Source organism: Danio rerio, chromosome 21 (assembly GCF_049306965.1).
Source record: "Danio rerio strain Tuebingen ecotype United States chromosome 21, GRCz12tu, whole genome shotgun sequence".
NCBI lineage: Eukaryota > Metazoa > Chordata > Actinopteri > Cypriniformes > Danionidae > Danio > Danio rerio.
Window position 1 is genome coordinate 37,237,589 of NC_133196.1, and position 18,175 is coordinate 37,255,763.

Below are 18,175 nucleotides of genomic sequence, written 5' to 3' on the forward strand. Positions count from 1 at the left end.
CGCCTCTTTTCACTGTCAGGGAGGCCCGACAGATTCAACCAGAGCGCGCGTTCTCCTACCACCGAAAGCGCCATGGAACGCCCGCAGGCTTGGACGGCCTGACGTGCGTTACGGAGAACGAGGTCATTAACTGTGAGAATCTCCTTCCACAGTGATGGGGAAGGGGTTCCCTTGTCCAGTTGCTGTCCCAAGTCATCCAACAGCTCCGCCTGGTAAGCGGAGAGGAGCGAGGAGACATTAAGAGCCCTCACAGTTACGGCTGAGGACCTATAGGCGGCCTGGTGAACAGAGGCAGAAAAGCGGTCCATTTTGTTTGGCAGGACCGGTTTCGGGGGGGCGAGTAGCCCGCCCTGAATGGGGCTGAGGTGTCGAGCGATTGATGGCTCGATAACGGGTGGGTCACCCATGCCGATCGATGCCATATCCTTTACCTCCAGACCCGCGAGACCTTGTTTAAGGTTGAGCGGGTCGCCCCAGTAGTGCTTCATGTGCTTCGCACACGCTGGGAGGACGGGAAAAAGTTGTTTCCTCGGGCCTGGTGGAGGTCCCAGCAACTTCCCATCATAAATGTCCCTCTCCTGGTCGGTGGCACTCTGTGGAGCTGGCCATTCGATGTTGAGGCGAGCGGCCGCTCGCTCACACACATCTAGGAGGATGGACTGGGGTACGGTCGCGGGAGTGTGAATCTGGGGAGCGCCAGAGGGCGGGATGGCCTCCTCGTCCTCTGAAACACCCAGAAGACCCGCGTCGTCATCGTCGCCAGAACCGGCCGGTTCATCAGCGAACGGCGGAACACCCACGAAGATGTCCTCTTCGGGGAACGCAGGATTGGGCTGGTCAGCCCAGTCGAGAGACATAGCGCCCCGGGAGTCCCCCGGCTGCGCGCTGTCGTCACCATGTCCCCCATCCGAATCGGAAAATTCAACACATTGAGTCGCTGCAACTTTCATACGACGCCGCAGAAGCTTTTTCGGTAATTTAAGACAATGGCTGCAATTCTCCGGGGTTTCCAACGCCTCTTGAGCGTGCTTGAGGCCCAAGCAGACAACACAGAAGGGGTGTGGGTCCTTTGCAGCAATAAGCGCGCCACACGCGGCCGGGCAGGCCCGTGATGAGTGCTCGGGAGAAGCGGCAGATTTAGAAAGTGACATATCCGAGGCGGGCAGCCGTGGACAGGGACAGGTGTAAGAGGAGCGTGGGCAGCTCGGGATGCGAAAACCACAACTAACCTGGTCGGATAACAGACTGTCACGTCTGGTGGAGGCTGATCGAAAGATATGTCCTCCTGAAGACACGTAAATGAGCAGCAGTAATCCAACCGAGCTGTAGAGTTGCAGAGTCAGCGAGAAGCGAATGTTAACTGAGGAATAGCAGCGCGTGCAGAATGATTTATGCGCACAGGTAAAGGGGCGGTTCTTTACCTGCCATTGGGCACGCGCTTCTGTCTGTCAAGCCAGACTTGGTGCAATTGGATGCTTCTGCAGAGGTCCGGCACGGATGCCTTCCCATAGGTGGATCTCGAACACGAGATGATGAAAGAGAACTGCCTAAATAAAACAGCATTTAAAAGATGATACTGATTTGCAGAATTTGTGCAGAAAACGTGTCTTGCACACAGCGTTTGCAACGTCAGGTTCCAGTAAGGTGCACAGCCAACAGCATAAGATCTGCTCATTCAAGCCATTCATAAACAAGATTAACCTGGCTATTTAACATCTAGCAGGATTAGTTTTATGTCAGCAGTCCCGTCTGTAAACTGTGCTAACCCCCTCCTTCCTTTTTATTCAGATTCAGATATAGTGAATGACGAGGTAACATTTAGTTGTACAGGCGAGTTGCTATCGGTCAATGTTGGAGCCCCATATATTACAGGTTGTTTAATGCTCGTAAGGTTTTCTCAAGTCTGGAAACACGTTAGCTCCTACTCGTGGAAAAAATACATTTTTATTATTTATTTGAATAACAGCAAATAACATTTTACAATACAAAAATATACATGCCAGAGGGTAATTTATAAAATACAAATATACAAAATGTAATATAACATATGTAATAATAAAATACATTGTAGAGTTCACACATTTTTAAAGGGCCATGAAACTCCCTAGTTTCAGCAGGGTGTTTTCACATCTCTACTTTGGAAAAAGTCAGAAAAAAGGGCGTGTCCAGCTCTGTTTAGGGGGGAGTGTCGGAGGAAGAAAAGTGGGATGGTGTGGGAGTGTCTATTTGGGCACGCACGAGTTTCAGAGTCAAAATTCACACACACAGTAGAAAGTGATGGTGTTTAACCTACATGGACATTTGTAGTCGAATTATCTGCCAAATTATTAAATGGTGGACTTTAACTGCAGTTTGGCTCTTTCATTCAGGGAATTCATTCATGCCCCTCGCGACAAACGAGATATTTAATTTGAGGAACTGCTCTAAGCGTGTATTTTTCATGCAATGTTTGATACCGCACGGCGAATGAGAGAAAAAAAAACCCTCAGCATTTCCCGGAAACTTAGATGCACACGGTAGGTAGCAGAGGTGTGGACTCGAGTCATGTGACTTGGACTCGAGTCAGACTCGAGTCATGAATTTGATGACTTCAGACTCGACTTGACAAAATATGAAAAGACTTGCAACTCGACTTGGACTTGAACATAAATGACTTGGACTTTCACTTGGACTTGCGCCTATTGACTTGTAAAGACTTGCTACTTTCTATAAAAAGCCCAAAGATAAAAAGTATGTTGACACGCCACACGGAGCATCTAATCCATGTTGATCTCTGCGTGTGAGACAGAGAGCATGCACGCATACTTTCGACCACTAGCGCTTTGTGGCGCACTTCCGTGTTTTTGCACCAGCGGGAAATTTGAAGATGCCATTTTCATTCACTCGGAGAGTGAAATAAACACATCTGCGATCTGCTTCTTTTGTTTTATTCAGCGGATTTACAACATCTGTCAAAGGTAAGAGACTTTACTACTCGCAATGTGTTACTGTTGTGCAAAAGCATTGTTTTACTGTTGTGCATAAGTCAATGAACTTCAGTTTTTTTAAACCAAATTTACCCTCTCGTGATTTATTTCACATAATGAACGAACATGGCTGTAATTTATGTTTTTGCACTTGATCGTTTGTGTCAATGGGCATATTATGTTTTATTTTTGTGTTTTGCCCATCCTCTGACAGTATTTTCTAACTATTTAATTAGTAGTAACATTAATTACATGCCATATATAATAACTAGATATATATAATTTATTTTTAAAGCTCTTAAAACTGTGAAAAAAGTGTTTTGTTATTTTTTGGTGACATTTTGCAATAAGTTTTTTTTAGTTAATCTATGTACTAACATGAACTAATAATGAACTATACTTATAAACCTTTATTAATTATAGTTTAACATTTACTATTGCATTATTACAATTTAAAGGTATGCTTGTTAACATTAATGTTAATGCACTGTGATTAAACAAGAGTAACCAATAATTTTATTTCCATTAATCAATGAATACTGTAATGATTTGTAACTGTACTTCACTGCATTGTTTGTTCACATTAGTACATACATAAACTTAATTAATTAATACAACCTTATTGTAAAGTGTTACCTTGTTCATATTTTGGATTGATACTATTAATTTTATTTAGTATTTAAAACCTTAAAAGTATTTGTATTATTGTTGATGTTATGCCTCTTAGCAATATTTTAGTCCTCTATATGGTTTTAATTAAATTTGTATTGTGAGATTGTAATGTAATGCATCTATATTGTTGAATTTCTGTTTGTTTGTTTTTCTGTATTTCCCCCTCTATATTTAAGGCTTATCTACTATTTTTAAAGTACTTAAAACCAGCCATCTAATAAAAAATACAATTAACAATCACATTTTGTTTCATGAGTGTCTTTGTTCCTGTTTTGTAGGACTCTTATTTTCTCTCTTACAGATTTCATTTGGAAACACTTGACTGATCATTCAATTAAAGTTTTACCTTTATTATTCCATCCCTCAATGAGATCATTTAATTGTGAGTTGAATTACTCCATTTGTAATTGTTTTTAAATAAACTAAAAACGAAGACTTGTTTTATTCAGTTTGTTGAATAGGAACTTCTCTACTTTACATATTAAAAGATATTTAAAACCACTATGAATGTATTTAAACTAATATTTAAATTTATATACCTGTTTCATTGTGTGCATTTCTATTTTAATTTATTTAGCACATTTATTGGCTATTCAAACATGAAAACAAGTTTTAGATAATTCGTGGCTCTAATAAATTGTTAAACATTACAATATCCCTGCAGAAAAATCCAGCTTAAACCAGCCTAGGCTGGTAAGCTGGTTTTAGCTGGTCGACCAGGCTGGTTTTAGAGGGGTTTTGGTAATTTCCAGGCTGGTTTCCAGCCATTTCCAGCCTGGTCTTAGCTGGTCAGGCTGGAAACTGACCAGCAAAATCCAGCTAAAACCAGCTTGACCAGCCTGGTTTAAGCTGGACATAGCTGGTTTTGGCTGGGCTCCCAGCCTGGCTAGGCTGGTCAAGCTGGTTTTAGCTGGTCATCTCCCAGCCTGACCAGCTAAGACCAGGCTGGATATGGCTGGAGACCAGCCTGGAAATGGCCAAAACCCCTCTAAAACCAGCCTGGTCGACCAGCTAAAACCAGCCAACCAGCCTAGGCTGGTTCAAGCTGTTTTTTTCAGTAGGGATTTTTGACAAAATAGTCTAAAATGATAGTTTACAAGTGCCTAAGTGGGATTCTAACCCCGTTCTTTATGAAAAGAAAGAAAAATCTGATTGGCTCTAACATTACTTTAACCAGTGGGCACGTACTTCAATCTGATTGGCTGGTCTCTCGCACGCGTATTCAATCTCACTGCATTTGCTTGACTTTTGTCCACACTGGTGCCTCAAACCTTTCCTGCTTTTGCTCTCCAGAGATCCTCCTGGTAACTTGATTATTCCAGAATGATATGGTTTATATATTGGTACACTATTTAGTAACAATACATGAAAAACTATGAGGTTAAGGTAAATTCTATAATAAATACTAGTGTTTTTGAGAGTTAGGTATACTGCCTATGTTTTAGCCTAGTATTATTTACAAGTTGTTAATGAATGCTTCAGCATACTGTAGTATTAAGAATAGTGAACTGATAAAATAAAATACAGAGTGTAGTTTTTCTACAGTAAAGTGTGGTGAATTGTAGTATAATATACCATATATTGTAAAAAACTACAGCACTGGGTAATTTGTTTATATTACACTTGTGTTACCATAGCAACTATAATATGACCCCAACAGATTAATTGAAGTACTTTACTATAGTACTGTTCAAAACCCTGTCCATGCCAATAGATGTGTTCAGGGGCCCTGTGGAACAGCTTTTCCTCAAAATGAAGAGGATGACATGGAAAATGTCCTCCACAATCTCATCAATAATGTGGAAGACAGCAGAGACGTGTTAACTTTATTTTAGTTGCCATGATAAAATGGGACTGATAGTGAGATTTATTTAAAGAGTGAATAGTACAGTAGGCTATAATACCTTATCAAGTTTTTCCTTATTTTTATCACAGTTACATTTCTGCTTGCGTTAGTTATATTTTTGTTTAAATGTTTTTTATTTGATTAGTATGGTGCACCTTTTGGATGTTTAATAAATGTTTGTAAAACAAAATGCATTCTTTACATCCAACATCTATTCTCTGTGTTCTTAAGTGTTTGTAACTGGAAATATCTCATCATAAAACATACAGCCAAAATGTTATGGTTTATTAGATAAAAAATTTAATATGTAAGTCTATTTTAGTATTTTGATTATTGTTAATAAATAGTGCCTCAATATAAATCATATCAAAAAGCACGAAAGGAAGAGGAAACACAAGACACGAATTCTGTATATAATCTCTGAGAGCACGCAGGAAAATGTGTGTGTGAGCAGTGCATATTTGAGAGCGAGAAAATTTGCGCGTGAGCAGCGTATATTTGAGAGCTCGCAATCAGTTTTGTCCACAGAGGAAATCGGTGCAGGAGCATCACACAAGGTAGAGAGCAAAGTTCTTCATTGTTATGTGAAGAAAACAACGTTATTGTTTTTATGAAGTAGCCTACTTCATTGAGAATATGTGCCACAATTTTACATTGCTGCTAGACAGATTTACATTTCCATCTCTTCAGCACACACAAGATTCAATTGACAAAATACCAATTTCACTCAATTTTACTTTGCAGCATACAGGAGTTGTTGGTCTACTGCTGCCTCATTGAGGTTGTTTATGTAGTTTTAGTTAATCACAAGTTGATCACCGAAGACATAACATAGCACAACTAAACTTAATGAACTAGACAGCAGTAGACCTGCAATTTCTGTGTGATGTGAGGCAAAATGGACTCTATTGTGGTGGAACTCGTTCTTGTGCAATTTGCTGTGGAGATGAGACGCAGGACTGTTTAGCACTTTTCAAAAAATTACATTTGTATTTTTATATACCTGAGCAATGTTCTTTAATAAAAAAAAGGTTTGTTTAATAAATACAGATCTTACAACCATACATAATCTGTTTACATTTTATTTTTCTGTTAAAATGACTCGAAAAGACTCGAAAATCAAACTGTAGGACTTTGGACTTGACTTGAGACTTGTTGCCTTTGACTTGGGACTTGACTCGGGACTTGCCTGTCTTGACTCGGGACTTGACTCGGGACTTGAGGGCAATGAATTGAGACTTACTTGTGACTTGCCAAACAATGACTTGGTCCCACCTCTGGTAGGTAGTGTCAGAAAGCCGCGTGTGTTATTGCGGTCACTAAATGCGGCAAAAACCCTACACGAGGTTAAAGTTTGGTTGTGGTGCTAACATGTTTACACTCGGTGCAATAGTTTTTTAGATACGAACAAACTGAATAAACAAAGAGCACCGGTCGCTCCCTTACCAAATCTGTAGAGACAGGACAATCACCAGCAACTACTAGAGCCGCGTCTTTATGAAGAGAATACTACAAGCGAATCCGGATCTCAGCGTTTGCAGATGAGAACAGCTCTCAGGTAAACAATGTTCCTCCTTAGACAAGTTATTGTTGTCGAGCGCCGCGTACACTGTAATCCACACGTGACTCTGAGCTCTCACAGAGAGAAAATGAAAACGAAACTTAACTGCAGCAAACTATAAAAGCAACACTTCATGCTTGTTTTGCCAACACAACGTGGCGTCTTTGTCGTGTAAACACGGTGATAGTAATGAATATTAATGAAGTTGCACAATAGAGCACGCTTATTGGTTTATACCAAGCCTTGCTCATGCATTAATGCATCACACTGTAAGACGTAATAAGACTCACTCTGGCACAGACACCCAGTCTGCACGCTGGAATACAACGCTATTATGTCATGACCGTGACGCAGCTTCAAAAATTCGTTTCAAACCGGAAGTACTAATATGCTTGAAATAACGCATAAACAACCAATTTACACTTTTTAGTGAAATATAGGTGTCTTAATAGTGTTTTTAGCAGTGTGGGACACATATACAACTGTCAACAGCTCAAAAAAATGTGTTTTGGTGTTTCGTGACCCTTTAAAGTGGGTCGTGTTTTCTTGTTTAGAGAGTTGATACTGGTATTATACAAGCATTTCAGTTATCAATACCTTAACATTTGCTTTCTTATAAGTAAATTTACATTTATGAATGTACAATTTTGTTTACAACATAAGCAAATTAAATAAATAAAACTATTTTCCTCTAGATAAGAATAATCAAGTAAAGCCCAAATGTAATCTGATGAAAAATGATGAAAGCGGTTTTGAACACAAAAAAAAATTGTTATTATTACATTTTTACACTTCACCCCCATAGACTGTAAAATATATGGACGTAGTATCCGTGACGTCACCCATAGGTTTTATAAAGAGCGCAAAAGAAGCCACAAGTGTCGGCGCCAGTAGCCTAGTGGTACTGCGCGCTGACATATAGCACTAACTTGCCCACGGCGACCTGAGTTTGATTCCTGGCTCGAGGTCCTTTGCTGATCCTTCCCCTCTCTCTGCTCCCAATGCTTTCCTGTCTGAGTTCTCTACTGGCCTGTCATAATATAGGTGAAAAACTCTTAAAAAATAATTATGAAAAAAGAGGAAATTTAAGGCTGACTGTCATCCTTTAAAAAAAAATTAAAAAAGAAGCCACAAGTAGGCGCAGCCAACCGTCGCCATTTTGTTTACTCGTCATTGCACTCACAGCGGGATACCAAACAAGGGCAAAGAGGCAGAGAGTGAGCGGAGCTACAGACACCTGCTGGCATTTTGCTTGGACCTGGCTTAGACACACTTTACTTTGGGAAAAGTAAAACGCTTAATACTTTATCACCTGCGACTCGTTTGTATTCTGACCACATGTGCATGGCTGTACACTATATCAATAAAGTGTTTAGTCTTTTAAAAACACTGCTGTAATACATTGAGCCACTAAACATTGTTTTTAGCCTATGATGTTTTCCCACAGGAGGAAAACGCGAATACTTCCAAACACTTCAGATAAAGTATGTGTTAGTAAATGCAAGAATATTGATGAAATCTAAATTCTTGTATGATAACACTTCAGATGACTTTTATACAGTCCAAATCTAATCAATCTGTCAGATTCTGCAGTGCATTACAGCTCTAAAGAACATTATAAATGACAAATGATCTTAAATAAAACAAATCCATTTCTAGAAATGGTATATAAGTATATAACATTTGTGAGCACAATTAAGTGCACACAACATTCCATTTCATCTGATAATTGTAGGAAATAATCCCAAAAGGAAACTGACTGTGTAGAGCCACATAAAACAAAACAAAAATATGATGAATATGCAATATAAAATCAGTGGCTAATCACAATTAAGTGCACACAACATTCTATTTCATCTGATAATTGTAGGAAATAATCCCAAAAGGGACCTGACTGTGTAGAGCCACATAAAAAAAAAAAAAAAAATATGATGAATATGCAATATAAAATCAGTGGCTAATCTGCCGGAGTCAGCTGAGGTGAAGTGACGGCGACAGCGAGACCTAGCTGTCAATCAAGTGGCCACGCCCTTAATTATGCAAATTTAATATAACCTAAAATAAAGGAAACTGATGAGTTATAAAAAAAATCACCCCTCACAGTTGTCATGAAGGGTAATATTAGCTTTATGAACCAAAATCGTTCTTTGTACCAGGCTATAAACACCTTTTTTTCTGCTGTAAAGTTGGCCATTCTAACAGTGGGCTCAGTAGAAATTTGCTCTATTATGGAGCCAGGACTAGCGGATTTTCGATGAATTGCAGTTTTAGTTACTTCCATATTGGCCTCCCGAGGGAGAGCAGGAGGTTGCCGCTTGGTCACCCCATAAGCTGACTATGTACAATGCCAAAATAAGTGTTAAACCTTCTTCTCATATTCTTTACAAAAATACAATTTACTTCAATCCAACTTTTAAATTTTTGCAAATAATGTTTGGCTGGATAAAACCTGTGTATAAGTTTATAAGATATTTCTTTAATTCTATTTCAAACATGATATTTCTGTGGTAACAGCCACACTTTTATTCAATTCACCCTTTATTAAAGACATTCATTAAAATTGGATATAAGGTACAGTAATGACTTATTTTTGGAAAAGAGTATGAATAGCTCTATTATTACTCTTGGTATTTACTGTAAAACAAAATTTGCCAACATAAGATTTAGTAATATCAAAATACGATGCATCATAAGGATGGTCTTATTAATAGCTCTAAATAACATGAATGAATAACATGTCTCTGAAGGAATTAAACCAATAACAGTTGAAAACATGCTGGGTTATTAAGATTTTGTAATGAATAGGTGTAAAGGGCCACAAGAGGCCGCTATAGGTTGTTAATTTTTCACTCACCTTATTCAGGTTAATGGCTTTAAAGCAAACCCCGGAACCTGTATAATTCATACCATGCCACACTCATCAAAACGATCTCATCCCAGAAGCTTGGTGATTAAATTCCCGTGAGAAATGTAAGTTAATGCAAGTTCTCTAAGCACGATCGTGTGCATTATAATGTTGTTTGTTTGTTTTTGTTGCATTATCTCATGTTTACATTCGTGTGTTTAGCCAGATGACCATCACATTACTTAGAAGCTACGTGTTTAAGCTAGCATCCCTTGGTGAGCGGAGTGAGGTGTGTAATTTATGTTTGTGTTTCAAATTATGATGTAAATGTCTAAATGGTTTACTTTTGGAAACTTTTGTGTTTTAAAATTGTCAACTAAGTGAATTATTGTGTATATGTTGCTTTACATAGCTCCTTTGTTGTTCTGTGTGCAGCTGCATGATAATGCACTGTAAATTTGTAGTAATTTATTGTAAATTTGCTTTGCAATTTATGTGTTTACTTCCAGTTTTCACGGTGTTTATGCTGGTTCCAAAATAAATCACTTTACACCCGTCAGAGACTCTCTGCTTCGTTTAAAGAAAATCAAGGGCTGCTACAGTGAAAACTCACCGCTGAGCCATCCACCAACGCGGACATCTTTAATCAACGGATGGTAGAACATCTAATACTATGCACACCGTCCTTGTGTGGATGACACAGCTGCAGTGAGAGACTTTGGCTGAATAACTGGGTAAACTCAACCAAAGATACAGTATACACAAAGAACTGTCATTTGCTAAACAATTCTAAGGAGGATTTCAGTGTGCAAGACAAATACTGTAAATGCTAGATCTGTAAAGCTGACAAGTAATAAGTTAAAGAGTGTGGCTAAGGTCATTGTCACATAACAATATCCTAAATCTTGATTCTAATAATTCCTGAGGGCTAAAATTGTCGTAAATTATCTAGTGTATTCTCGTTTATGACATTTGCATTGTCTGTTTAATATCTTGGGGTGTTCATTAGTGTAAACATCTAATTTAAGTGGTAATATCGTGAGAAAAGTTAAATTTACCACTCATTTGTTTTGAGTCTAGATGTAAAATACCTTAAGACCTTACAGTATAAACAGATGCACTATAACAATACAATGTCATCACCTACTGAGAATACAGATAACCTTTCAGAAGCCCCAGAGGTCAGGTCGAGCTCCCGTTAACGTACTTTTACAGAAAAGGGCCAACAATTACATGATCAGGAAGCTAGGAAAAATGAAAAGGCATTCATCAAAGCTTATGACTGTTGGAAGCTTATAGCAAAGGAGGTTAGAGTAAAACTGAAGGCATTCTGCTCAGCTGAGGACCTTGATAAAATGCAAACTGATGTTAAATCTAAACTAGCCATAGTACGCCAAACTTATGAGCCCATTCGACGCAATCATACTACTACTCCAAATATTGTAAAGAAAATGGATGCATGTGACACTCTTACAGCTGAGATATGTGACCTTGTTAGTGAACGCATGGAAAACATAGACGAGGCTTTCAATGACCAACTAGAGAAAGAAAGAGTGAGAATGGTGCTAAATAAGGAAGAATATGGGTCAGTCTTTGGAAATACAAAAACAGAGACCGTAATTTCAGAGTTATCACAAGAATCTGATCACAACTCAAGCACTACCTCCAGGTCTTCAAGCAAACGTGCAGATGCAGAAGCAGACTTGGCTGCCAAAGTAGAACAGGCTAAAGCTATGCAAGAAATACACATTCAACAAGCGAAACTCGACAAACTGGAGAGTGAATGGAAACTCAAAGAAACCCAGATGTTAGCTGAAATCCAGAAAAAGGAGGCTGAAATGAAAGTTAAGTTGGAAGTGGAAAAAACTAGGTTACAACAGTTACAAGCAGATAATGAAGTGAAGGTAGCAGCAGCACGAGTAAGAGCGTACAACAATTTTACATTTACATTTAGTCATTTAGCAGACGCTTTTATCCAAAGCGACTTACAAATGAGGACAAGGAAGCAATTTACACAACTAAGAGCAACAATGAATAAGTACTAAAGGCAAGTTTCAGGTCTGTAAAGTCTAAGAAGGGAAGTGTTAGTAATTTTTTTTTTTTTTTTTTTTTTTTTGTACAGTTAGTGTGATATTCAAATAGGCAATTGCAGATTAGGAAGTGAAGTGGAGACTAAATAGTTGAGTTTTGATGGTCATGAGAGTTTAGAAGAAGACACTGACCACAAAACCCAGTATAGCTGCCAAGATGCTACTCTCCAAACTCCACTAAATCCACAAGCATTACCCTTCCAGCCTCATACTGCTTATTTTAAAACGCCAATGCCTCAGGAGGAGGTGAGTCTTGCTCAGGCAATTGCAAGCTCACTTACTTTAAGCCGACTACCAGTCCCAGAACCAACTACATTCACTGGTGACCCCTTAAAGTTTATAGACTGGAAAATATCTTTCATGGCCCTAATTGATCAGAAGCCCTTCCCTGCTAGTGAAAAAATGCTTTATTTAAAGAGTTATCTTGCTGGAGAAGCGCGCAAAGCTGTTGAAGGATTTTTCTACAGAAACTCAGAAGAGGCATATCAGGGTGCCTGGGCAGTTCTACAAGATCGATATGGAAGCCCATTCGTAGTCCAAAGAGCCTTCAGGGACAAGCTCATGAAGTGGCCCAGGATAGCCGCAAATGACCCCATTGCATTAAGAGAGTTTGCAGATTTCCTTCAAGGTTGTGCCGAAGCCATGCCTCATGTTAAGGGTTTGGGTATTCTAAATGATTGTGAGGAAAATCACAAGCTCCTTAAAAAACTGCCTGAGTGGATGATGCGCCGGTGGAGTCGTATTGTTGTAGAAGAGCTAGACAGATCTGGAGAATATCCAAGTTTTGTGCATTTCACACAATTTATGCAAACTGAGGCCCGCATAGCGTGTAACCCCATTGCCTCCCCACTCCTAATGAACGTTAAAAATACAGACGAGAGACTTCCTAAGAGAACTAAAGCACTTAACACAGGCATTCAAATAAAAACTTCCATCTCAGGTCCTCCTGAAAATTACAGGCCAAAACCACCTTGCTTAGTTTGCAAAGATGAAATGCATGGTGTTGTTAAATGTCCATCCTTTGCAGCAAAGACTATGGATGAAAAGAAATCATTTATTCATGAGAATCATCTATGCTTTGGATGCTTAAGGAAGGGGCACAATACCAAAGACTGTAGAAGGCGACACACCTGCAATACATGTGGTCGACGTCATCCAACCTGCTTGCACATAGAAATGGACAGAAACCCTCTTGAATCGACAAGCAAAGATTCCAAAGCAACTGGAGGTCACTCAAGCAAGGAAATCCACAAAGTGATGGTCCATGCATTAACACAGCATGTTTCTGCAACCTCTAGCATAGTACCAGTTCTTGTGTCATCAACAACAAATCCCCAGAAAGAAATTCTCACTTATGCCTTACTTGACACTCAAAGCGACTCAACTATTGTCTTGGAAGATTTGGTCACCGAATTAAATGTAAACACCCAGTCAGTGCAACTTAAACTTAGCACAATGACGGCTGTCAACACAGTCATAGCAAGTAAGGTTGCCTGTGGTTTACAACTTCGGGGACTTAACTCTGAAACTTACATCCAACTAAAGCAGACCTACACAAGAGACTTTATTCCAGTTGAGAAGTCTCACATCCCTACTAAAGCTACGTCTCTCCAGTGGCCTCATTTGAAGCATCTAATGAACAAGTTGCATCCACTTCAAGATTGTGAGGTTGGTCTGCTAATTGGTTACGATTGCCCATCAGCACTGGCTCCTTTGGAGGTTGTCACAGGCAATGAAAATGAACCTTTTGCTCAAAGGACAACGCTAGGCTGGAGCATAATAGGGTCAGCCAATCCCCACTTGGATAGATGTGGAAACGAAACCTTTGTGCATCGTGTCACGGTAAAGGAAAAGCCACTTGCCATCGACGTGCTGAAAGCACTGGAATCAGACTTTAATGAGAGGAGTTATGAGGAGAAGTATGTGTCACAGGATGAGGTTCGCTTCATACAGCTTCTAAATGAAAAAATTAAGCAGAAAGGGGATGGCCACTTTGAGATCCCACTCCCTTTCAAGGGTAGTAGTCCACCAATTCTCCCAAACAACAAGAAACTGGCTACTGTTCGGTTGCAACACCTAAAGAAGAAGTTAATGAACAACAAACAGTATTTTGATCATTACACAGCCTTCATGGAAGAAATTCTCAAGATAGGTGATGCGGAGCCAGCACCGCCATTTTCTGACGACGAGACTGTGTGGTATATCCCACATCATGGTGTATACAACCCCAAGAAGCCAGACAAATTAAGAATTGTGTTTGATTGCTCTGCAAAGTTTCGTGGGATCTCTCTGAATGACACTCTACTGACAGGCCCTGACTTAATAAACCCTTTGCTGGGAGTTCTTTGTCGATTTAGAAGGGAAGCAGTTGCTGTGATCTGTGACATCGAACGGATGTTCCACCAATTCAGTGTCTCACCCGAAGTTCGCAACTACTTAAGATTCCTCTGGTGGGAAGGCGGACTGTTTGAAAGGGAACCTCAAGAATACAGAATAACAGTCCACCTTTTTGGGGCTGCATCCTCCCCTGGATGTGCCAACGTTTGTCTTAAGTATCTGGCACAGCAACACAAGGTGAATTACCCTGCTGCTTCAGCATTTCTGGAAAATAACTTCTATGTGGATGATGGGTTAACAAGTGTCCCAACTGTCAAAGAAGCAAAGAAACTCATTGTTGAAACACAGGAACTGTGCAAAGGAGCAGGGCTACGTCTGCATAAGTTCAATTCAAATCAAAGTGAGGTCCTCTCCTGTGTAGCTTCATCAGAAAGGGCAGTGAACACTGATCCTCTCAATCTTAAACCCTATCCTGCTGCAGGGGCACACATACTTGGCATTCAGTGGTCATCAGAAAATGACACCTTCGGCTTCAATACTAGTGTAAAGGATCACTCCCCAACACGCCGTGGTCTCTTATCTGTCATAGCATCTCTGTATGACCCACTTGGGTTCGTAGCTCCTTTCACACTAAGTGGCAAGCACATCCTTCAAGAACTGTGTTGTAGAGGTATTGGGTGGGATGATCCTATTCCTGAGAACTTGCGCTCACGGTGGGAGGAGTGGAAGAATGGTTTGCAGAGACTAAAGGAAATTGCAATTCCGCGATGTTACTATCCACAGAACTTTGGTGAAATTGTTAGAGTGGAATTACACCATTTCGCTGATGCCAGTAATGCAGGATATGGCTCATGTTCGTATCTCAGGTACCAAAACAACAGAAATGAGATTCATTGCAGCTTTGTAATGGCCAAAGCGAGAGTTGCCCCCACAAAGATTACAAGCATTCCAAGATTGGAACTCTCAGCTGCAGTCACCGCAGCCAGGATGAGTGTTATGCTGAAGGCGGAACTCGAGATGAAGATCGAGCAAGAATTTTTCTGCACAGACTCCCAAGTTGTACTTGCTTACATCAACAATGAGGCTCGACGTTTCCATGTATTTGTGGCGAACCGTGTTCAACTGATTAGAGAAATCACTGACCCAAATCAGTGGAACTATGTGGATACAGCACAAAACCCAGCTGATCACGCCTCTAGGGGTCTTCATGCTTCAGCCATCACTTCATCTAGCTGGTTATCAGGGCCTGAGTTTCTATGGGAACAGGATGTGCATCCTATGCCTAAGCCTTCTACTGAGCTGCTAACAGGGGATCCAGAAGTCAAATCCATTCAGGTGTTGTCAACCCAAATCAGTGACAGGAAGGACATTCTTAGCCGTCTGAGTCGATTTTCCACCTGGACAATGCTTGTTAAGGTGGTTGCCAGGATCAAAAGACTTGGGTCCAAACTTAAACATCATGGTGAAATTGTGACTGTCACGGAACGTAGAAAGGCTGCGGAAATGCTGTATCAGCTCGTTCAGCAGCAAGCCTTTCCCCAAGAGCTGAAGGCACTTCAAGAGAATTTTCATGGGAGTACTATTCTAAGTTCAAGTCCTCTTTTCCGCCTCAACCCCATTCTGGATGTGGGACTTCTACGTGTTGGTGGAAGACTAACAGGTTCGACCCTCAGTTCAGAACTAAAACATCCCATTATTCTCCCAAAAGACAGCCACATCACCAATCTGCTCTTAGCTCACTATCATGCCCAGGTCTGCCACCAGGGTCGGAGTCAGACCTTAATGGAGCTTCGGGCCAATGGATTTTGGGCCATAGGTGCAAATAAATCAGTCAGCAAGTTAATACACAGATGTGTGAAATGTCGTAAACTCAGACGACCAACTGAGGAGCAACAGATGTCTGAACTCCCAAGAGAATGCTGTGAAGTCTCCGCCCCTTTCACTTTCTGTGGAATGGATTGCTTCGGCCCATTTGTTACCAAGCGAGGTCGCAAAGAGTATAAGAGATATGGACTGATTTTTACATGCCTGTCTTCTCGTGCCATCCATCTAGAAATGCTTGATGACTTGTCAACAGACGTATTTATTAATGCTTTGAGGTGTTTTATCAGTCTTAGAGGAGCAGTTAGTCATCTACGCTGTGATCAGGGCACAAACTTCGTGGGTGCGAAGAATGAGTTTAAAGAAGCTCCCAAGCAATGTGATACAGAGGCTTTGAAAGCTTTTCTGGCAGATAAACAGTGTGAGTTCACTTTCAATGCTCCCTCAGCGAGTCATGCAGGTGGTGTGTGGGAGCAACAAATTCGGACCATTCGAAGTGTGCTGAATGTTACAGTTGCCCAGTGTTCAGGTAGACTAGATGATGCCTCCCTTAGAACTCTGTTCTACGAAGCAATGGCTATTGTCAACAGTCGTCCATTAAATGTTGATGGAATCAATGATCCCATGGCACCAGAACCCCTGACTCCAAACCACCTTATCTTGATGAAGTCAAAGGTAGCATTACCACCTCCAGGAAAGTTTGTCAAGGAGGATATGTACGCTGTAAAGAGATGGCGAAGGGTACAATATTTAACTGAACAGTTCTGGAGCCGGTGGAAAAAGGAATACCTCATGAACGAGTCCACTAGACAAAAGTGGCATGTACCCCGGCGCAACTTGAAAGTAAATGACATAGTCATCATCAAGGAAGATTCACTTCCAAGGAACCAGTGGCAACTAGGACGAGTGGTCGAGACAACAGAAGGGAGTGATGGCTTAGTGCGTCGAGTAAAAGTACAAGCTGGGGAGCGAAAATTAACACAGAAACAGACCCATTGCTCTAAGCCCACAATCATCGAACGACCAATCCAAAAGCTAGTGCTCCTCCTTGAAGATGAATGATGATCTGTCAATCTTGTAGATACACTTACGTCAGATATGTTTGACTAACAGACATAGGGTGACCCTTATCGTATTTGTGACCTATACCAATAGTTATTCATTATTGCCTAGAAATCATGTATGAGTAACTGTTTTTCTTGTTTAGTTTTTCCTGCTAAATTCAGTTATCATTACATGATTGGTGGGAGTGTAAAGGGCCACAAGAGGCCGCTATAGGTTGTTAATTTTTCACTCACCTTATTCAGGTTAATGGCTTTAAAGCAAACCCCGGAACCTGTATAATTCATACCATGCCACACTCATCAAAACGATCTCATCCCAGAAGCTTGGTGATTAAATTCCCGTGAGAAATGTAAGTTAATGCAAGTTCTCTAAGCACGATCGTGTGCATTATAATGTTGTTTGTTTGTTTTTGTTGCATTATCTCATGTTTACATTCGTGTGTTTAGCCAGATGACCATCACATTACTTGAAGCTACGTGTTTAAGCTAGCATCCCTTGGTGAGCGGAGTGAGGTGTGTAATTTATGTTTGTGTTTCAAATTATGATGTAAATGTCTAAATGGTTTACTTTTGGAAACTTTTGTGTTTTAAAATTGTCAACTAAGTGAATTATTGTGTATATGTTGCTTTACATAGCTCCTTTGTTGTTCTGTGTGCAGCTGCATGATAATGCACTGTAAATTTGTAGTAATTTATTGTAAATTTGCTTTGCAATTTATGTGTTTACTTCCAGTTTTCACGGTGTTTATGCTGGTTCCAAAATAAATCACTTTACACCCGTCAGAGACTCTCTGCTTTGTTTAAAGAAAATCAAGGGCTGCTACAATAGGGGTGTCGAAATCGATCAAAATTTTTGCTCAGTTTCGATTATCGAATCAAAAAATAAAATCGTCGATGCTGCCACGCCCCCATGTCACGTCAGCTTGGCTTGCCAAGCGGGAAAAAAAAAACAGGCTTGTTGAAGTGCTTGTTA

The 18,175-nt window shown here is 40.3% G+C and overlaps 2 protein-coding genes across 2 annotated transcripts in view; both read left to right on the plus strand.

Moving 5' to 3' along the window:
* Window positions 1-18,175, plus strand: part of clint1b (clathrin interactor 1b) — a 542,948-nt gene that overhangs the window by 204,014 nt on the left and 320,759 nt on the right. The window lies entirely within an intron of this gene.
* On the plus strand, window positions 9,940-18,027 carry LOC103909475 (uncharacterized). Its single transcript, XM_021469208.3, has 4 exons — window positions 9,940-10,015; window positions 10,113-10,179; window positions 10,400-17,552; window positions 17,650-18,027. The coding sequence occupies exon 3, from the start codon at window positions 12,212-12,214 to the stop codon at window positions 17,198-17,200; it is 4,989 nt and encodes a 1,662-aa protein (XP_021324883.3). The 5' UTR covers window positions 9,940-10,015; window positions 10,113-10,179; window positions 10,400-12,211; the 3' UTR covers window positions 17,201-17,552; window positions 17,650-18,027.